General features: G+C 41.7%; 1 protein-coding gene across 6 annotated transcripts in view; it reads right to left on the bottom strand.

Moving 5' to 3' along the window:
- The window catches only part of fam172a (family with sequence similarity 172 member A), a 160503-nt gene that overhangs the window by 20735 nt on the left and 116611 nt on the right, over nt 1-23157 (bottom strand). For 2 of the 6 annotated variants that reach the window (XM_044198201.1, XM_044198198.1), the window contains exon 11: nt 10743-12058. The exons of 3 other annotated variants lie outside the window; for them this stretch is intronic. In XM_044198201.1, coding sequence (XP_044054136.1) covers nt 11883-12058 — 176 coding nt within the window. In that variant the 3' untranslated portion in view covers nt 10743-11882. Of the gene's footprint in view, nt 1-10742; nt 12059-17226; nt 17367-23157 lie in introns of those variants that run through there. One more of the 6 variants, XM_044198203.1, reaches the window with a different exon arrangement.

The raw sequence follows: 23157 nt of genomic DNA, 5'->3' as shown, positions 1-23157 counted from the left end.
CTTTTCTCTTTTCTAAAGGTTCATATCAGCAATGTGATATGGGGGCGGGGGGCAGTATGTGTGTTTGTGCGTGGACGTGTGCATGCATGTGACTTGTCTGTGCTGAAGCAATAGATAACAAGAGAGTGAAGAGAGAGCGTGTTCTTTTCAGTGTGTATTCTGGCATGTCTATTTGAAAGAGAGAGGTGTTAAACTGAAACGAGAATGGGTTTTGGGTTAAAGTGAATTCACCTCTCTAAATATTGCTCTTGGCTGAGGATGACACATTTGTCTATGGTGTTCTCACGTGGCCAAAGATGAGCTGGGACATAAAATGTCAAAACCCGATGCCAGTGTGATCAAGAGCAATCACAAGGTGAAGAGCAAGCTGACTGTCAGTCGGCACAAAACCAGACTTTGACACGTCTAGGTAACACAATCCCTCAGTGTAAATGATGCGTACAGAGGGCATACAGTATTAGTATGTTGGTTACACACACTGTTGCCAAGCATATGCAGACAAATATACATTCACACACACATGCTTGTGCAGACACTTGCACACACATGTCTAATGAGCGATTGGTACAGGATGTTTGTTTGGGTGGAACTTGAACCTGTCTGTGCCCCAGGGCCACAGCCAAGCAGGTGTTGGTGCACACACAGACACACACAGTCACACAATCAAATTCTGAAAGTAAGAACACCTGGACACCTGGGCTGGGCTGCACAGCACTGTCAGACTCACAGGAGCTGTCACACACTCCAGGATGAAAGTGACCCTAGAGCTGAGGGGGGCACACCTGTGCCATGGGAGGCCCCCTGTCTGTCGAGGACCCTCTCATAAAAACACTCTGTCACGGTGACAAAGTTGTAGGCATTTAATTGGCACTTAAACTTGCACATTGTTAATAAGGGTACTAATAACATCTCTCAGAGCCACCTAAACAAAGGGACAAAAGAGGCTGAAGAGGCAAAAAGGGTTACAGTAAATTCAGCATTATGTTCTGAATGAAGATTGCTGCAAATGTTATATTTGTATGTACGAACTAGCTGTCTGGCCACCTAACTAGTTCCAGGCTGGTGGCCACAGCTTTGGTAATACTGTCTAAGTCTGTGTGTCTTCGCAGGGCGGTACAGTGAGCAGCTTTGCACTTTACGCTGCTATGAGCAATCATCAAAGCCAGTCACACGTATGCATGGGAGCCGAGTTTCCCGGGTTTCTTGCTTGGTCGCCTGGCTCGGGGCAGAGTGTGTGTGTGAGTGTTTCAAGGGATCAGAGCATTGTTTGATCATTGCCCAGTATTGTTCATTAGCCCAGCCATTAAAGGGCACTTTTACCTGTGTGCCTAATGAACAATAATGAGACAGCAGAGAAAGATGGAGAAGCAGACTGATACAAAATGACTGAGATATGCTAAGTCACAGAGACAGAGTTGAACAAGGGAGGGAGTTTGATACAGCCACAACAAGAGACAAAAACAATGTAACAGCAGAATAGTGACGCTACAAACCCAGGCTGGGCAGTTCAGATAGATGGGGTGGGGGGAAGGGACAAGGGAGGGCAGTGGGCTTGTGGGTCCTGTCCTGCCCTCGACCTGCGAATGCTGGCACACCCTGTCCTGCTGCTGGCTAAATAAAGAGCCCCAGGGTGGGCCGGGCTGGGCGGCAGGAGAAACAGACACAGAGTCGGCATTACCCAGCTAATCTCATTAGGGAGGCAGCCCTGCCAAGCAGCCAGGGGTCAGCCAGAGTGCCACGTCACTCACCGCACCTTTGGCACTCGCTGTGACCCCCAGACAGGTTTGGGCTGAGACTTATGGCCAGCCAGGGTGAGGGGAGATGAGGGGTGGGGTTGGTAGTAAAGGTGGGCAGCAGGCAGTAATGCTAAGAAGAGGCCGTAAACCAGATCGGAGGAGTTTAGAGTCAGTATAGCTTAGAGACAGGGGAGTGTCTGCGTGCAGCACTTTCAAATAGAGGTAGCGAAGGGGAGGGAAACCAGAAAGTGGATAAAAGAAAAACAAGAATGGGACAAATACAGTGAAACAGATATAAAGCAAATGAGAGGGAGACCAAGAGAGAGGGAAAAAGAGATAAAGAAAGTGTAGGAGCAAGAGAGGGAAATAGAGATGGAGAAAGAGGCAGAGAGGATGGATAAGCAGCTTCCTCCTCTGCAGCTTGGTTTAATGTATTTACAGCGGATTGCATCAGGGTACTGTAGTTAAAAGGAACATTGCCATCCTACAGGGTCATCTGTAGTGTGATGTGACTCTCATAAAGGGGATGTGTGTCACTGAGATCACACACACACACACAGAAGATATATAATATACCCATAGAGACACAGATACACAAGCATACACAAGTGTGGGCATATAGGCACACGTGGTCAAATCATTAACCCTTGCCAATTCTATCCCATGGAGCAAATCCCTCCTTCCTTCCTATCTCTTTTTCTCTCCTTCCCTCCCTCTGTGAACACAGTTGAGAGCTGGTATGATGGCACTTTAAGCTCCACCTCCCTATACTGGGTTGACATTCAGCAACACAGGCAAAGGTAGGGGTTTATAGCCATGGAGCACCTCTGTCCGGTCAGCACCCTGACTGCATGCTGCCCCAGATAGAGTCAGGCACGTTATCTAACGTTACCTGCATAGCATGCCAAACAACACCAGCACTGCCCATTTTGTGGACAAAGAACCATGTCCATAATCCCTGTACCAGCATAACTCCACAGAGGAAAACTTTTCATGACATGTTTTCCAGCCCCATCATAGATGTCTATCGAGAAAATAAATACACTGTACATGCCCAGTACACGACCCTCTCATGACCCCTGAACGTCAGCAAGGAATAAGCAGGATGAGGGCTATGGAGGCCAGAGTAGCATAACCAGTGGCACACACGACTATGGACTAAACTCAGTAGTTTAAAACCCCAATCTCATTATTGTAACTCCTGATACTAAGGAAATACACTGGATGAAGGAGGTGTCAGGGATAGAGAGAAAGGGAGAGTGGAAGCAAGCTGAGGGCAACATGGAAAGCAGAGGTCTTGTAGAGTCTAAAGCTGCTGGTTTGTGTCTGTGATGACTAAAACAGAGACTTACAGTTTTGGCTAGGACTTCCATCATTAGCCACTAGCCAGTGCCAGTTGACATACTTAGTGGTTTTAAAAACGTAGAAAAGGGAAATTAACCCAATCACCTTTTCTGCTTGGGGGACACATTTTCAGAGCTGTCTTAGTTAGCCCAGCTTTGTAACATTCATGATGGCTGGCTGGCTGATGGGTTAGGTGACTACCATGATAGTTGTTTGACTGACAGTGTGCAGCAGTGTGACTCCCTGGCTAGCTAGTTGATTGGCTGGCTGGCTTCCTAGCCAGGTAGCTGGTTGGTGTGCTGGCTGCTGTCTGGATAACAGCAGAGAGTTTATGTTATTGTTGAGCTCTACTTAACACCCTGAGTGTGTTTAGACGTGCCCTGTAAACTGTGCGTAAGAGCATCCACTGCATATCGAGGCCCTCATCCATAACCCTCCTAAAATAGGCAGAGATGGAGTCTAGGTAAAGGGGGAGCCAGCTAACTAGAGAGGGAAGGGCGCTGAGGGAAAGGTTGAGAGTTCACAGCTGAGTTCAGACGGGCCATGCACCGCTTTGGGCTCCCGGCCAAAGCTGAGATTGGGATAAGCTCCTGATGGTTTCACTGTGAAATGGGATCAGAGGAGGGACAGAGGGAGGGATGGAAGGATAGAGAGAGGGCTTTGGGGGGTGTTCACTGTATGACTAGAGTTGGAGTTGAGAGATTTGAAATTGTTTAACAAGCTGGTGTTGGAATATGCTGCCAGGAGCTGAGCTAACTGAATTGCAGCTGTACAGGGAGGGAACATGCTTGGAGGAATTTCTCTTCACTCTAAAGTAAGCTGGAACAGTGCAATTTGATTAGATTCATAAAGAACCACATGACCTATGCCAAAGGAAATTATCTTCAGAGCATCAAAGTAAGGAATAAAAATGAATCCATTTGGTCAAACCACATGATGCGACTCTCTTTTCTGTTGTATAATTGATAAAAAAAGGTGGCAAAGTAATTTATAGAATGACTGGGTAGTTGAGGTAAACACAGAGGAAAAGTTTAGGTGTGGTAAGCCAAAGTGCCTGAGGACCTATTCCACCAGAGTTTCCTAACTAAAAGCTGATCAAGCTAACCTTACAGTTACCTCAGTGTAAATGCTCTACAGTTGATTAAGAGTGGGAGGGCCCTTATCCTCTCAGCAGGGGAGAGAAAGAAGTAGAGGGAAAGAGAGAGGGTTGTGGAGATAAAGAAAGAGTCTTTAGGAAAGCAAGGCTCTCCTGACTAATTTTGGAGGGGTGAACAGTACAGAGTTCGAATTTGTGCCAGAGCATGATTTGCAACAAAAGTGTGTGCACCACTTCAGCAAATATTAACAAGAAATGGAGGTGAATACCATAGCTGGATTAGGGATAGGGTTATTAATTGACTACTGAGAAACTGACACTTTTAGAGATATGATATGTATGGTGAGATAAAACAATCACAATGATTGAAAAGATACTTTCTTAAATACTTAAAAAAAGCAATGAAAATAACTAACTTTAAAACATTTTTTAGAATGTGGTGCAATTCTCCAGTTATGACTGTTTGTAGGGGGTTCTTATGACATGCTTAAAAATATTGAACATAAACCTATCTGCAAGACATATTTTTATAACCTCTAGATACATTTCAGACATTTCAGATGTTCTCATTACCTATCTTTTATGTGTGTTTCCATGAAGAGAGAAGTGTTTGTAACATGTGTGCATATACATGTGCGTGTACCTTATGTGTATGTTTCAACGCCTCTGTGGGTGTCTACATTCTGGGAAATCAATGCATGACATTGGTTTATAGTAGACGGCTTCTCATCAACCTCAGACCTCATTCCATCCTTTCTCATTCCAGGCTATGCACAGACACCAAAACATATGAACACAGACATAAACACACAAATCAATACACTCAGTGTATACAGAAGGCACAATCATTCTTATGAGTATGATCAAACACAAATGAAAATGTGTAAAGGCTTTCTTTGTATGTGTCTGTGAGTGTGTTTGTGTTATAGAGATGTAGACAATTTAAAGAGATGTGTGTGTCTGTGAACTTGCACAAGGCAGCATGTGCATTAACTTGTATGTAAGCATGTTTGTGTTATTGTATTTGTCCAAACGTGCATACATGCACATTGTGCTTGTGGGTGTCAGTGTAATAAATCTGTATGTTTGTGTGTGTGTGTGTATGAGTGAGCATGTGTATTTGCAGGCAGACGTGTCTGATGAAGATATCAGAGTTAGCAGAGCTAGGGCAGGATCGGAATGTTGAGGAGGACTGGGGGGCTCAACAGGCAGAAAAGAGGATGCTGTCTGCCTGTAGTGCACATACACAAACATTCTCACACACACCCTCCCTTCTCTCTGTCATGGCCTCTGCTCCTACTGTATGTGTGGCACGCAGCACGCTTTAAAGCCAGAACTACAAGGCACAACACTGTCTGCCTGGGGAATTCTCTACCTCTACATCACTCTCTCCTCTTTTGCACATCTCTCTCTGCCTCACTTCTCCGCTCCCTCACTCTCTTCCCTAACTCTGACTCTACGGAAACCCTGAAAGAACTTTTGCTTGCACAGCCTTCCCGTAAAAGCTCTCTTTCCCTCTCATAGCCAACGAGCAGAAGAGATGGCAACCCCATGCTCAAAAGTGATCAATTTTTAATTTCTCACCACTTTTTCATGTTGTGTCAGAGAAAGATTGCAGCAAACAGGAGCCCTGGGGAGGCTAGAGGAAGGAGGAAGAGGGGGTGGTAGCAGATGAGGGATGTGCAGGTGAGGAGAACGAAGAAGAGCAGTGGATAACAGAAAGGGAAACAATTGAGAGAGCTGAAAACACAGGCCAATGTTTATGATCACAGTGTGTGAACAAATAGGTTTTCTACATTATTGCTAATTAAATACAGAAATGCATCATATGGCTTTACATGTGATCATTATCAAGCTCATCTCCAGTAATATATTATTAAAATTTCTTCATATATCTTTCAACGCATGAATTCCTTACATATTCTGAAATTTTGTTAAGGTTTGTGCCAGAAACTGGCTGAGCTGATTGGCTTGCTGTTTTGCTCTTCCTGGTGACATGGTCAGTGAAAACGAGCAGAAAATCTAACTGTTCCATATCAAGGAATATTTTTACTGCTGCTAATGTGACTTAAATACCTTGTTCCACAGCTGAGTGGGCTAGCACCTGCTGCATGCGGCAGCTAGCCTATTACAGCTCAGTACAGAGCTGTCGCTAATTTTCTGATTCAATTAGCATGCCTCAGAGCTTTCCAGTTTAATTGCAAACTACTTCACAGTTACCTCTCTGATTAATCACTGCCCATCTGCGAGCCATTGCACACAGAACTTGGTGGAACAAATTTGTGTATTCTCAAATATCAGCTGCACTGCCCTGAGTTGTTGAGTAAGCTTCTATCTCAAATGGTTAGTGAGTGGCCCCAATATCTGACTTGTACCCTGATCCCATAGGGCTGTGCATTTTGAAGACTCAAAGACCACATCCCAATGTTCTGCAAATGTTGCTGGGAGGTTTTCACAATGTTAGTAAACATAAACACACTGGTTCCTGCTGCTCACAACCTAGAGTAGACATGTGGTTGAAGGCTGAGTGAAGAATGTGTATGTGTGTTTTGTGCAGGCTCAAAACAGACAAGACTATGGATCAAATGTTACAGTGAATTGAGTAAAGAATTCACACCTAAACTGAAAGGTCAAAGTCAGAGAAAGCAAACATGCAAAGGCAGCCTCCTACTCCACTGTAACTGTCATTCATTTTCATTTCATTTTTTACTTTTATTACCAAATTCTGCTCCATATTCACTCAAAGGCTTGCTACCATCCTAATAAATTAAATATTCCTAGTTATGATATTGACTGATTAGTCTTATGAGTCTCATTCCTGTGGGCGTTGAACCTTTTCAACATACATGCATCGGCAAGTTAATTTTATTTATATAGCCCAATATCACAAATCACAAATTTGCCTCAAGGGGCTTTACAATCTGTACAGCAGGCGACACCCTCTGTCCTTAGACCCTTGATTCGGATAAGGGAGACCTGGAAAGAGGGCAGACTACACAGACTCACAAAAGGCAAAGCTCAAGCACGCCATTGACACAGATAGGAAACAAGCACATAGAGGGAGAGAGAGAAGGGAGGAGAGGTTGAAAGATGAAGATCCAGACAGGTTCCAGGACGGCTGATGGTCCAGCACAGAGAAGCCTGAGTGAAAAGAGAGGACAAGGAGAAGAAAATAGGGAGAGAGAGATGGAGGAAAGACAGAGAAAGACAGAGAGAGATAGGTGTACAGTTTAGACGCTCATGTGCTTGTGACACAACAAACAAACAGAGGGTTGGAGATATGCAGTGGTTTTCAGAAAATGTACAGTGTCCTACAGTGGCAGGACAAACATGGACTTTAAGTGCTAGGCTTAATAGATTTATTGAGAGTGAGACTGACCCACTGGAAGGATAATGGTAACAGGTACAAGGCCTGAAGTCATCATCAAATAAGCAACTAAGTGAAAGTTAAGGTGAAAAGATGAGTTTTAAATTAGGATTTAAAAGCCTTAACAGAATCAGACTGTCTGATGTCATCAGGGAGGTTATTCCAGAGGAAGGGGCACAATAGGAAATGGCCCTGCAGCCAGCTGACCTCTTTTTAATTCTGGGGACAGACAGGAGCCCTGTATTGAGAGCGGAGACCACAGGGTGGAATATAAGGTTAAAGGAGATCGGACAGGTACTAAGAGGAGTGCCCATTTAGAATTTTTAGAAGTCATCAGAAGCACTTTTATGATCTAACATTAGAAAGAAGCTAAAATTGGTTTAATTGGCCTGACAACAAAATGTTAGTATAATCACGTCTGGATGAAATATAGGTGTGAATTAGGGTCCATAAAAAAACAAGTTTTAGCTATGTTGCGTTAATGAGCTGATCAAAAGAGAGGGTAGGATCAAACGTAGCACCAAGATTCTTGCCTGTCAAATTTTCAGAAATCACACAGTTGTCCAGAGTTGTCTATGTTGAGTAGGGCCAATGACCAACATCTAATTTTATCAGAATTTAGGAGCAAGAAATTAGGTGACATCCATTTTTTCATAGCAGACAAGCAGGCCTCTAAGTTAATAATTTGGGAATGATCATCCACCTTTACATGCACATACAGCTGAGTATCATCAGCGTAGCAGTGGATATTAATTACATGACTGATAATTTGGCCAAGAGGTGAAATATAAAGAGAGAAAAGCAGAGGGCCAAGAACAGAGACCTGAGGTATTCACATCAGAAAATTGTAATGTAGTATTTCTGGGAAACACACTGTGTTCTTTCAGATAAGTAAGCCTTTAACCACGCGAGAGCTAGGCCAGAGATGCCAAATTGATTTTTCATAGTCAGTCTAGGAGTATACAGTGGTCTATGGTGTCAAAAGGCACACTGAGATCCAGTAATAGAAGCACCGAGGTGGAATCCGAATCCACAGTAAGCAGAAGATTATTCACCCCTTTAGTAGCGGCAGCGTCAGTGGAGTGACAGGCCCTGAAAGCAAATTTAAAAGGTTCAAAAAGATAATTGTTAAATATGTGGGTCGCAAAACTTTCTAGTACTAAAAGAATGGAAGGCTAGAGACTGATTGATAACTATTTAGAGACCCCGGATCAAGGTGTGGTGTCTTATGTAGAGATTTAACCACAGCAGTCTTAAGGCTAGTGGGGACAGTGACAGTTGAAAGTGATAAATTAACAAGATTCAACATTATTCAGTAGGTCCTAGAAATGGCCAGAGATTATTAGAAAGTTTAGCTGGTAGGGGGTCGAGGAGGCAGGTAGCTGGTTTAGAAGCCACCACCAGTTTAGACAACGCATCAAGAGAGATAGTCTCAAAATTTGTAATAACATAATCTGGGATTCAACAATAGTGCAATATTGAGCATATTGCTCAATATTGCAATATTCTGATTCTTCAGAAATATCTGGAAATGAGGAACTTATTTTGGTTTCTAATCTCATCTATTTTTCAGCAGACAAAAAAATGAGCCAAAAAGGATGAGAGGCTATGCTACTGCTATCACTAACAGCCCTGCTATTAAGTCTGTGGCTGAAGGTATTTGTAGTGCCCGTGACATCTAAGGTAATGCTATCAGAGATGAGCTCTTCTAACTGATGGACATGTCTGTCTAAAAGAGACACCCTGTCTGAAAAGGCGAAACAGTTAACACAAACCATTGTAACACAGTTAGCAAGGTTGCATTAGCTGTGGGCGACTAGAGGCTAAGCTAGCAGGGTACGCAAGTCTCAGGGCTAAGCTAACAGGGGAGTAACAGGGGTTACCCTAACCTTAGGATCATTTCGAAAATAAAAAGTAGAAAGTCTAATATGATATGGACTTAAACACACAGAGAATAACAGAGTAGTTAAATAGAAGATGAAGACTTAAGGAGGGTAAAGAGATTAAAACTGAAAATCAAGGAGGGAGATAGCAGACAGCAGTTGTCGGTCTCACGAAAATTCCAATGTACGTCACGGGAAGCATAGTCACAGCGTCATACTGAAGCAAAAGACAGGGAACAGCAATCTAGCAAAACACAAACACAATGACATCTCACTAGCACACTGATCCAACATACCTAACTTTAACTTTGGACTAGCACGCCACTAACCATGTAGGCCTTAAAACCTCCCAGCAAAACATTTCATTAGCTTACTGTTTAAACTTAAAGATTCTGACATAAAACAAATATGAATATTATTGCCTGCAATAAGGATAGTATTTGGTAGATGGAACAAAAAATCATGAAGTCAAGAACACAAAAAGTAATTTACTTGATGCGGTGCAATTTTAAAAATTGTTAGATTGTTTGAGTGCACATGAGGGCTGAACAAGATGTATGATAGATGTAGTGGACATTGACAAGCAATTGGCATAGCAATAAGACATGGATGTATATTGTTTTGCTAGCCCATTACACAAGCTGCAGGGACAGACTAAATAAATTGAGTTTATCAAAATCCAAAACAAATTTCAGGATTTTTTAAACCGCAATTATTTAAGCTGTGATAACACAAATAATAGCATAATATTCTAAAGGTCCAATATAAATTAAATGATATCCTATTCTAATCCACAGACAAAAAGTACAAAAAACTTGCAAAGATTTGTGTAAGAACAGTACATACAGCTGCTTCACAATATCCATGCAATGTGGAAATGTTCAAGCAGGCTTAGAATGCTAATTGTTCAATTAAAAGCTGTAAGTCTTTATTTGTTAAAGTTCTGGCACTTTCTTGATGGTGGATGAGTTTAAAATATTGCAAGGAGTAAATGGCCTTCGTTAAAGCTTTAACAAAGCACAGTAACAGGAGCTCTAGCTTCATGAATCCCCACTGCTACAATATTGCTGTCACAGTCTGTCATGTTCTCTCCAGCCACTACACTCCCTCACCGATTACTAATGCCAATCACCTGTTACCTAGTACACACCTGCATCCAATCAGCACTCCACTCCCCTATAAATCCCAGCTCCTCACCTCAGTCAGTGTCCGGTCTCGTTTAGACAAAGGATAGAACTCTTGTCTCCCTGACGCTACAACGCCTTGGACTTACCCACTTCAAGACGAAACTCCTACTAGCCTCCAGCACCCAGTACCTTGATCCCGGCTCCTGTTTACTCCAGTCCTCCGTGTGTGTCATTCCCGCTCCAGTTCCCGTGTGTCTTCAGTCTCCCGTGAGTGTGTCACTCCAGCTCCGGATCCCGTGTGTCTCTCGTCTCCTGCGTGTGTGTCACTCCGGTTCCCAGTCCTGTGTGAACCTACTCACTTGTGTTCAGCCACACTACTCCAGAGCTCCACCATCTCCAGTGAAAGGACAGTATACTTCCATCCATTATCTGTTCATTCTCCTCATGTTTCAATAAACAATATCAGTATCTTCCCTGTGTCTCTGGTCTGTACTGTCTGTAACAATTGCAGCTTTTGATTAGTTTATTAAGAAAAATCATATCACAATAATGATAAAATCAAGAGTTATAAACAGTGTTTGTACATAGAATAAAACTGGGGGCTCAAATTTAAAATGTAATATTAAAAATGCTGTTGCCCTTTGCTGTCCATAAAACCACCCACCTCTTGCCTGTGTATTATATCGTTTACCCAATCCTGGACCAAATTTTGAAGCAGTACACCTGCAATTCTGTCAGCCCTCAGGCATTCTCAATAGATCAACATTGACTGACTATTGTTGGCCTGACACTCAATTTTTCCTAACCTCCCCCAACTGAAGGACCCAGGACAGTATAGTCTGGACCTGGAGGTCATAACCCTCCTCGAGACCCATCACCTTTCCCACCAAACCAGATCAATAGCTCTGTGTTGTATGGGCCGTCGGCCAGTGTTTACTTGTGTTGACCTCTGGAGTTCATGAATAGCAGCATAGGATAGATGACAGCAGAAACAGAGTAAAGCACCATGGCAGAGATGATGAGGGTGGACAAGCGGAGAGAAGGGCAGAGATACTGCTATCAAAGAAGAAGGGAACAGGGTCGGAGAGGAGAAGGGTAGAGAGAACATGAGGAAAGGGCAATAATGAGTGTTCAAGAGAAAGCAAGTATACCAGTATTAAAGAGAAAGGAGTAGAGCAGAGGTGAGCGGAGAGCTTTGAGAAAGAGGGAGCAAAAAGATGGTTAAAGGAGTATAGCTTGGGTCAGAGGTAAGGCTGGGGTATCTCAGGTTATCATATATGTGTCAGTCAGCTAGAGACTTCCAGCTATCATAGCCAGGGCACGTTGCTCTCACTCCCACACAATCCTCTTCTCTGTTCTCCAACCCAGCCCTATTGACAAATCTAAAACCAAGGTCACAGCAGTGTTTACACAGCCTTTAGTCCAAATTACATCATCCAAACTCTGACCCGCTGGATGCATCACACTGTCACTGAGAGTAAATGACCTGGCAGGCTGCCGTCCAGCTGAAAGAGGAGAAACAGAGAGAATGAGAGAGACAACAAGGGGGGTGGAGTCAGATAAAGAGGAAAAAACAGAAAAAATGGAAAAAAGAAATGGTACAAGAGCTTGGCATGTAGAAACTTATCAGGGTGTTCAATTTGTGTCCCCCACAAAAAAATCAAATGCCCCCAAAACACACACACACAACATTATTGTCTTATTGTCTGTGGCAGTGTTTTCCCTTTATGAGTCTACACACTAAACAACAAGGGAGCATAATGCATATTGTTGCTGGCTCCCAATAATGATGCATAACCCAGTCGCTGCACAGGAATATAATACCAATACGTCAGGTCACTGATTTGGCCACAATTTGCATGGTTATAATAGCTTATCGACTGGCTCAAGGTTGAGCAGGGCCAGGCGGCTTCACTATAATGACTGGCCGTGTGCCTCCGACAGTTTATTTCAAGCTTCTGTGGCTCAGTCACCCGGCCCCCTATCTCGTCAATACCCAATCTTGATCCCACTATCTGCATCCTGACAAAGTCTGTACAAACACGTCTGTGCACCCCCATAAGCTCACCTCTACCGCCTCCATTCCCTCCAACCCAGATTTTTTTCCCCCTTTAAATTATTCCTGTATCATACAAGCATTTCCCATGGAGATCAATACAGGTACAATTCATTAGGCCACCCAAAATCTGCTTGTCTGCAAGCATTTGCCCATATAACAGTTATCGACCCTTCCCGGTTTGGCCCAGTGCCCACCAGGCGAGCACAACAGGCGAGCCCCAGCAGCAGAAACAAAGTTTTTAAAATTAAAATTATGGATTTTGCATGAAAGAAGGAAAAATAGGCAATGATATGACCTCTAAAAACAAGCATTTGTTTTTATAAAACAAATGAAAGTACTTTTAGAATAGTATTATTTCAAACGATCCACAAACTATTTTAGTTTCTATAACATTTTAAAATTATACAGGGAAATTTCCAAAATTGGAAGTTGCCCTAATTCACTATTTACTTGTCATTGCTTTAGTATGACATACACTTGTGACAATGTTTCTAGAACTACATGCAGTAGTTATAGTTAATCAATTAGTTGTCCAACAGAAAAATATTTGATTACTAAATAACACCATATGGTAAAAATACCACACAGGCCAGTTACACCTTCACTGTTCTTGCTTTTTGCTTTATTTTGGTGACTGACTTAGTAGAACATTTGGAATCACATGCAATGCTGGTTAGTTGTGATGGGTATTAAGCCACATTTTTGCAGTTTTAGAATGATGGAAAATAACAAAATGTTGACCTATGCCAAACAAGGTATTAAATATACAAATGTATTAAATTTACAGGACATACTGGCTTTGTCTCTTAACTTTGTCTAATTTTTCCATTCACAAAAAAAGCATAAAAGGGTCATTTTTGTGTTTTAAAGATATACAGTATCAGCTAAAGAAAACACACGGACACACACACTCCTAGTTTGGAGATCAAGTGGTGAATGAGAAGCTTTTCTAAATCATTAGCTGAAATGACTTTATAATTTGAAATTAAGAATTACAGAATTTAAACATCTAAAATAATTTTATCTGAGAGAGGAAAATGAAACTGAAAAGTAATGAGAAAAGAGGAAAGAAGAGAGATGAGGGACATATGTAAAGGTTAAACAAGAGATTTGGATATGGTGGTGAAGAAAGATGAAAGAAAAGAGATGGATAGCAGTAAGGAAGTGAGGAAAAGGACAGAATAACTGCTGTCATGCAGAGGTCTGTCTTCATAGAGTACTCCATGAGTTTGTCACTGGAAGTCCTTTCATTCCCAACAGACTACAACACTTGACAGTGTTATTGCTCCAACACTGACATTCTCTGAGTCAGTGTCAAGGGCACCACCTTGAGAGAAAATACTCAAGTGCTGAGGAAGGAGGTCATACAACAAACTCTTTCACTTCAAGACCTGTGATTGTAGCTATTTATAAAATGTAATTGTAAAATAACAAACACAAACTGTTGTTTGTGCTGCATAGTACAATCAAACTATTTATTCTGCAATAATCCCATTCTGTTGAAAATCTCTGTGTAAATGTAATTAACAAAACATTTAAACCAAGATCAATAACAGCTGATAAACATATTGTCATTTTTAAGTTCAAATATAAAGTGCTGGATTTTCACCTAGATTTTCACAGTAAAATTGTGACTACAGACATAATGATGTTGTGTCTGTGAACTGCTTTTTCACATACATATCAGTATATCCTAATTGATTATCTATTTAAAGCCCCTATTACCACTCACATGAGAGCACAAAACAAATCTTTCCTTTTGTTGAACGCAACTCTGATATTTGTCAGAAACAAATTAATGAGAAAATCCCACCTGCAGTCTTTTTTGAACATCAGAAAAAAATAGTTCGATAGATAATATAAATAGATCAAGAGGTGAATGATAGATTGCACTGTATTTAAAAAACAAAGCCCCAAAAGCATCCTACTGGTTGTCTGATCACAAACATTTCCCATTGCTTTGACAAATCAATTTCGAAACATCTCTGTTTTGGCTGTTATGAAGCCATTTCAAAATACAAAGGAGGAGGGGGGGGTTGAAGGAGAAGAAAGGGATAAATCAAAAGGAGTGGTGGAAACAGGCAAGCAGTGGTCCTCGGTCGAGAGGTCAGAGTGAAGGCAGTGCGGCCATGCACACTGTGGGCACTCAGCTGGAACTAAATGTGGACGCCGAGACGCCAAGTATTGGAGCACTGCCAAGGACCTCTCACCCTGCAGCGCTTTCTCTCTCTCTTTCTGCCCGAGACTCAACAATGAGTGGGAACTCACTGCCTCCCGCCCCACAACCCCACTCCATCGCCCCCCAACTCCCCCACACTACATCCCCCTACCCCATTTCGCACTCATTCAGTCATTCAGCTTAACATGTTCATTACGGCAAGCGCAGGGACGGTAGTACGGAGGAAGATCACTGAAGAAGGGAAAAATGAAGGACAGAAGAGTGAACTTTAGAACTCTGACAGCGATGCTACCCAAAATATTACACTCATTTCAACACCCCTCTGGGTGATTGGGTGGTTATGGCTGTGTGTGTGTGTGTGTGTGTGTGTGTGTGTGTGTGTGTGTCTGTTTGTGAAGGACCACCCTCTCTGGGATGTGTGGGAGAGACAATGGGGCCAGTGAGCTAGTCCAAACAGCTGTGAGTGAGCTGGGTGTCATACCACCGCCACACACACACACACACACACACACACACACACCATCTGTGAACACCAACACATGACAGAGCAAATAGGATTACAGTATGGAGGAAGACAAGGAGGATGATCCAAGCACCATAATATCATTTCCAAGAAGGGACAGGGATGGGGCAGGGCATAGGGCAGAATGGGGTGATGGGTTTACCAGGGGGTGGGGCAGGGGCTTAGCTGGTCAGACCTACAGTGCAGCGATCTAATGGCTGTCTGGTTTGTGCACCAAAGCTTAGCTCATGTTTTCCAAAAACAAGATAGAGAAACTAGGCCAGGATATAAGAGATGAAAAGCACCACAAATAGCACACTGGATAAATGAAATGCACCAAAGTTCACATAGTTCAAACCTTTTTTGCAGTAGACCTTGTTTATCTTAACTCCTCAGAGACTAAAGTTATTCAGAGGAAAGTATTTGATACGTAAGAACACATAGAAATCCCTGATTACAATGTATGAAATATAAAACATACAAGCATGTGTATTGTGCATTCTAATTTCTAGCTGTTATATGTTATAAGAACAAAAAACACAGTCTGTGTGAGGTTTTATTCTAAGATAAACTTAAGTCTGTGTTTATGTCTCCAAAGGGTTAGTGGCAATTTTAGATAGTTGGTGAGCTTTTAGCCCCTGCTGTGTGAAGGTTAGAGGCCAACATTGGACATAAACCTTATGACATAGTCAACATAACAAGTACTGAGTGTCAGCTACGATTAGACCATCGGGTTAAATCCTTGGTGTACCCTGTCATTCGAAAGAAACATTTTCATATCACTTTATTATCATGTGATTTGTCAACTAATATTCAATGTATTAAAAGAGATTATGGTTGCATTAGAGGATTAGAGGTTTTTTAAGGAACCAGGAATAAATGCACAGTGACCCCACGCCCATCCATTCACACACATACAGTGGTGTGAAAAAGTGTTTGAAGAAGAACAAAATGAAGACTTTGGAGTGGCCTAGTCAAAGTCCTGACCTGAATCCTTTTGAGATGCTGGTATGCTAATATTTACATTTGTTTGATGATCTGAAACATTTAAGTGTGACAAACATGCAAAAAAATAAGAAATCAGGAAGGGGCCATACACTTTTTCACACCACTGTATGTTCGTACAGAAAATTCACACCAACCTTGCCATATATGAAAGAGATTGTGATTTCTAGAGCTGTACTACAAAACAATCCATTTCTTTCTCATCCATCCACTCATCCATACATGCATTCATTTCTCTGTTGATTGGTTCGAGGGCCTGTCTGTGTGACAGAAAAAGGTTGATCCTGGGGCCAAAGCAGGCCAGGAATGCCAAGCATGGGTTTAAGCTGTAAGGTAACATCTATGTCAAAAGCCTCATCGTGTGTAAGACTAAATCTCTGGGCCGGGTTGGGCAGGTCTTGAGTAGGAACTACTGAGACAATCTAATATGAACACATCCAGCGTGGTCCACGGGAGCCAGCCTGACATGTGACTGGTTGCGACACCTTAAGGTGAAAGGTCAATACAGATTTCAGCAAATCTGAGCAGGCACAGCTTGAGCTTATATTCAGGGAGGGGAGGGGGCATGGCTTGGCCTCCAACCCTTACCCGCTAAGACCCTTGAAGTTTTTTACCCTGACCTAGACTTGACTCCTTCATCTGGGATGTTAGCTATACTAATTACTGCCTGATAGCTGCCTGGTGCCAAGCGCAATTCACTTCCCCCAGATTCTGCTCGACTCTGCTCCAACAGCTGGTGCCAACCTCACTTAGCGCTTGTGAAGTGTTTCAGACACAAAGTGCGAGCCCTCACCTTTCTTCTGCTGTGGCAATCTACCTCTTTTATTTAGGGTTTTGTTACCTGGCCACATGTTGTTCAGAGGGCAGGGTTGGGGGCAAAGGGGAGCTGCACTATGTATCATCAGAAGGTCAGCTGGCATGCACTCTGAAAGAAAAAATCATTTCATAAGCCAAACAAAAGGGGATTAAAATGGCGCCAAAGATGGTTTTGGAATTTGCACCTCAGAATACTGACCCCACCCATTTGCATCTCAAGGGTACATATAAGACAAACTGTCTGCTCTGTGCCTTGGGATTCTGTTAGGGTATAAACAAGGGATAAGTTAGTGTAGACATGGTTGGAAGAAGGGTCAGAGCCACACAGCGGTCAGGTGACTTAGGCTCAAGGATGAGGAAGGGGACTCTCCCTCAGAGTCAGTACTATACCCCTACACCCCCCGGTCCAACCGTGTGGCGCCCTCCGCTACCTGATCTGCATGTCTACCACTTGGCCTTAGACCCACTTCTGTGCCCTCTGGGCCACTCCCACATCTCAGTGCAACAGCTAGTCATATCTGGGAAGCCAGAGTAGGCCCAAATCAATATGAGTTTGTCTGTGATTATCAGCATGTGGGTGTATATGCGTGGTGTGTGCCTGTGTCTTTGGGGGTGTATCACTAAGTGGGTCTACATGTGTAGGGCTATCTCTGAGCATGTCCATGTGCGAATCTGTGAGCATACATGCAGTTTGTTTGTGTGTGTGTGTGTATGTGTGTGTGTGTGTGTGTGTGTGTGCGCGTGTGTGTGTGTGTGTGTGTGTGTGTGTGGACAAGTGGCCTGTCTATGTTGATTAGATAGGTGAGCCCTGCAGCAGGCAGACATACTGGCTGACCAGCACACAGATGCAGAGGCAGGGGGGAAGCCAGAAGTGGTGTTTTTCCACTGGCTCTGTAGTTTAGCCCTGAGAAGCTCACAGAGGTGATAACCAGTCTGTCTCTAGGTCACCTAGATAACACGCCTGTACACACAGCATTCTTCTTGGGAGGATAAACACACATGTGTAGGTGAGTATCTGTAAGTGCAGGAATGAATGTACACATAACTTAACCCAAGTATAAAGGCTGACAACACAAAACCACATCTCTTAACAGATGACACAGTTAGCAGGCTTTGGGGGAATTAACCCAAGTTTTAGACTGAAAGGATGGACAGAAAGTGAGTAAAAAGATACAAACAGAAATTATATGACAACACCAGTGGACAAAACCTAAATTCCAGAATCTCATGATATATACAGAATATGAGCACCATATAACAAGATCCCAAAATGGGTTTCCTTGGCTTGAAATATCAGTCAACAGTCAACTCAATTTGAGACACCACTTAAGACAAATTCACATGGGAAGAATGGAGAGTAAGACAAGTGAAACTAACATAAATGGAGATTTCATGTCAAGGCAACTGTTTACAGACGGATTGGTTTGGTGGTAAAAACAAACCCACTTAGTTGCACACTGAGGAAAACATACTACACTGCACTTTATGACACATTTATCACAGTGTTGCTTCAACTCAGTGCCAGACCATTTTCAGAGACGAAAAGTCAGTTGACACACAGGTCAAAGGTCACCTGGTGCTGATCAGAGCAGTGACAGGCCAGCAATGGTCAGAGGATGTTGGTGGATAAACAAGAGAAGCACGAAAAGAGGTTGAGGATTAGGAGTCATAGCATCAGTGAGAGATCAGCACAGCCTCTCTCATTACTCCCAGGCACAATAAGCACAACAACTCTCCAAGCACTTTATAATTGCTGCTCTTCCCTTGTTACAAACAAGCTGCGTTTATTACCCATTCTACTCCTTGGTACTTTCACTGGAAAAATCATCCTCTAATTGCCACATTTCTCTAATACGCACATCGGTTTCACGGTAGTTTGTCTCCTGTCCTGGAGATGGCTGGTTAATAAAGTTTTTTTCTGTCAACATGGAGCACAGGGGAGGATCCAAGGTCACTGCTGCATATTCAAAACCTGGCTGGTTGTGGAATCTACCATCACTTTTGTTTACATAATTATATAAATAAGATGTAATTTTCTTTTCTCAGCAAATAAGACAACATAATTTGAGGCTGATTATGACTCAAGGACTTTCAAGGATGATTTTTTCCTTCATATTCTAATCATCTCTTTGGCAATTATGTGCATTCCAAATATATTCTCACAGCTTCCATGTTTGTTCTTTTTTATTTCATAACAATCATATTAAATGTGAATTTAATTATAACCTAATTGTGTAGAAGAGAAGAGAGGGGGTAAAACTGCTGCCACAATATATCAAAAAGGTCTAGCTAAACAGGAGTGGTGGGTTTAAACTAACAGAAGAAACATCTAAACCCTTCGCTCTCACACACTTACAGTGTACACACTGTATGTGTTTGTGTGTATGAATTAACAGCTAAACCTTATGAACTGGCCTCATGAACGCATTACAATAACAGTCTCCATTTAAAAAGAAATGTATAATAAGCCCAACAGAGCACAGTAAAAGATAAAAAATCTAACCTATTTACAGTAAATAGATACTTCTGGGAACCACAATCAAAAAATCTAATTAAAAGTGAGGAGCAACTAAATTCTGTTTGCACCACAATATAATAACCACATCTGTATTTAGAGTAATTTAAAAATTACTCAACACTGTAGGTAAATTAAGATGAGATGGCACCTAAACTCCCACTGACCTGTTTGAAGGGCATACAAAACCAAAATTAGTAGTTGGTCTAATGTTAAAAATCAAACAAGTGTTAACAGCTTTAACTGTATAACTGGAATGTTTGTAGTAAATATATTTATGCTGACAAAAACATTACCAATAAAACCATCAGTATTTGTGGGTCTTCCTTCCTTGTCATTGTAAGGTAAATTATACAGTCACATTTACTGTTCTTCATCTTGAATAAAAATGCTGTGGAGCATTGCTTTTTTTTGGCAGCGTGAACGTATAAGGATTTATGGTGACACTCTCATATGATTACTCAATAGATTAACCTCTCCCTGCTCTAATCTACTTTATCCCATCAACTAAGTTCACCTAGTGGCAGCAGCTGTGAGTAATACTACATTTACTGCCAAAAGATTTACAATATCTAGACTAAAATGTATTTCAGTAGTAATGCATGCATCAGTTAACAGAAATAAAATGTTTTAAAAAAACTCCAGCAATGAGGAAAAAGCATGGTGCTATTAAGGTGTGAGGTTTTCCTATTTGGCTTGGTTAACCTCTAATCTTCTCACAGACAGGTTCAACGCCAATAATGATGATAAGTATCATCAGAGGGTTGTTGCTACATGGATAACATCACTGTAACACTTGTTGGGCAACTCATGACTTGTTAATGAGGGCAAGATGATACTGGGAGACTATGGGATGAAGGTGATTGCTAAGTTATAATGCTAGCAGTGGTTAGGATTTGCTCTGCCTCACTGGGGCTTATTGGATTAATTCCACACAAGGGAATGCACCTAAAACTAGTCTACAGCCACAAGAACTCTGCATGTTACTATGGTATTTCCAGCTTTTTGACTCAACCACAACCTACATTGGGGAAAAGTAGCTAAAATCCCATACAGCCGCTGATGATCAAGAATACATTGACACTGTACACAATACACTGTTTTTCATCCTCATTTTTACACTTGATTCTGTTGATGCTGCAGCCATAAAATGTGGTAATGCATGGTTTGTGTGTTCCTTTTTCTAAGTGGTTTGCCACATGTCGAGGTCAGGGGTAAAGGCTGGGCGGATTAGAGCCTATATCAAGTCAATGAAAAGAGGCCATATGGGCAAATGAGATCCATGTCTGTGAAGCACTAATCTGGGGATGCCCTCTGAGTGACCAGGGATGGACACTACCCACAGCAGCTCAGAGGCTTGGGGATTCGAAAGCAGCCTGTGGCCTGCTTTACTGTACCCTGTACGTTAGCTCCCCCATCTGACCCTGCATACTCAGAGAGGAAAGAGCCTGGCTTTGAACATGAAAGAAGATTAAAATTAGAGTAAACAAATACAGTGTACTGTGCAACTGTGTTGGTGACATTCATCCAAAATGTCAGTGAGTAATATGAAGAAATGGACACATTGTTTATAATATTTGAGACACCAGTAACACTACTGCATGTGGGTGAAAAAGTATGTCCTTAAGTCACACATGAGGGGGATTCAAGTCAAAGCATATACAACATAATGGCTTAGATACTGTATATTGTAGATACAGATGTGAAAAAAACTTCTATAGAAAGAAATATATACAGTTATTAGCAAACTGCTGAATAAAATGCTTGGTGTTTGCCCCATAGCAAATAAAAGTTAAAAAGAAAACCCCATAAATAAAGCAGTAGGAGGTATGGCAAGAGAAAAAATAAAAGTGGAGATAAGGGGGGGGGGGTATTTATTAAAGATACTGTCCCAGTGATTGGCTGCGAGGCGGGTAGCAGAAGGACAAATGGACAAATCTGAGGAGCTAATAAGAGTGAATAGGGAACGGCCCTCATGGGCAAATCTGGCACTAAGATGATAATGAGATTATAAAACCCCACTATATTGCAGCAAATTGTATAAGTGTTTCATTGAACCTTGTTGAACTTTCATTTATGCATGCCAGGCTCTTTCCCTTTTTGTCTCTCCCCTTTCTTCTTTTCCCTGGGACGATGGGTAGAGTAAGAGAAAGGAGGAGAGGATAAAATGCCTCCTGGATAGAGTTTACCTAGTGCAGGGGTGAATGGAAGACCACAGACTGGGCTTTCCAGACACGCTTCTAGTTAGCATAATCACAATAGCCTAAACTGTTAAAGCAATAGTGCTCTGCATATGAAATGTGATTATAAATCACACTTCACATCTTGTCAACATTCTGCAAACATGAATATGTCACATATACTGTACATATATATTTAAAAAACATCCATGCCCAGTAGTAAATACACCTGAAAGCCAATAGCGGCAGCATTTACAGACCTGTATTTTGGGCAGTAGATTGCCCAAACTTTGATATTTTCCAGCGGAATTAACTGAACCAATTTCAACAATGACATGTGAAGTGTGGCGCAAATGACAGCTCCAAAAGAACTTCTGTATGACAAAATTTTATTTTAATCTTACTACACAGTTAACCAAGTTGAAAAGCTTGCAAGATATTAAAAAAAAGTAAAAACTGGAAAAACCATTAACGTTCATTCATTGTTGCTTACCCACCAGTTCCCTCAAAATGTATTTAAAAAAAAAGAAAAAGAAAAAAAAGAGAAAAAGACTGCTGGTAAAGGTGTTAAAAAAAGGGTTTTGGAGACTAAATGAAATCAAAGAAAACACAAAAGATGACTTTACCTCTTTTCTGTAAAAGACCATAGGGTTTTTCACACTCTAACTCATCACAGATCGCGGATCAAGAAAGTTAGTCAATGTAATGAACTGCATGTGACATAACACACTATTGAAGTTGATTTCAGTTGTACTGTAAATAATGTCATTGTTGTCACATTACATTCATTTTGCTGTTTAAAATTGGATGCATTGGTCTCAAATACTGTACAATCTTTGTCTACTACCACAAATACTGCTAATAACAATAATGTATTAAAACACTATTACCATTATTGTTACTGCTGCTACTAATATAATGTCATTACATTATTTTAAATTAATTACTACAAAAGCAATATCTTCACAAACTCAAATGAGTTGTAAAGATAAGCTAATGCAACACTCTCAACATTTCATGAACCTCATCTCACTCCTGAGGTTTAACTGTGACAAGCTTGTACAATTATTAGCTTGATGTACTGATCAACTTCATTTCCTCCTGTTGACAAATGGCAACATCCTTGTCTTGGACCTGTAGCAAGGGCTTGTCTATTGACTATGTCGGCATATCTTTGTTTCTGATCTGGGTTAAGATAATGTCCGACAGAAAGCAAAGCACTGGAATAGATCAATAAACACGGACAGTCCTCCAGAATTGAATCAAAGAATTGAGTCAAAGTGGTCAAGTCTTTGATACAAAGGAAATGTCCCTGAGAGATGGCAACCTACATGACAGAACAGATTTC

The sequence above is a fragment of the Siniperca chuatsi genome, linkage group LG5 (genome assembly GCF_020085105.1).
Source record: "Siniperca chuatsi isolate FFG_IHB_CAS linkage group LG5, ASM2008510v1, whole genome shotgun sequence".
Classification (NCBI taxonomy): domain Eukaryota; kingdom Metazoa; phylum Chordata; class Actinopteri; order Centrarchiformes; family Sinipercidae; genus Siniperca; species Siniperca chuatsi.
The sequence above is the reverse complement of the archived record's forward strand: the minus strand, read 5'-3'. Positions and strand labels throughout refer to the sequence as shown.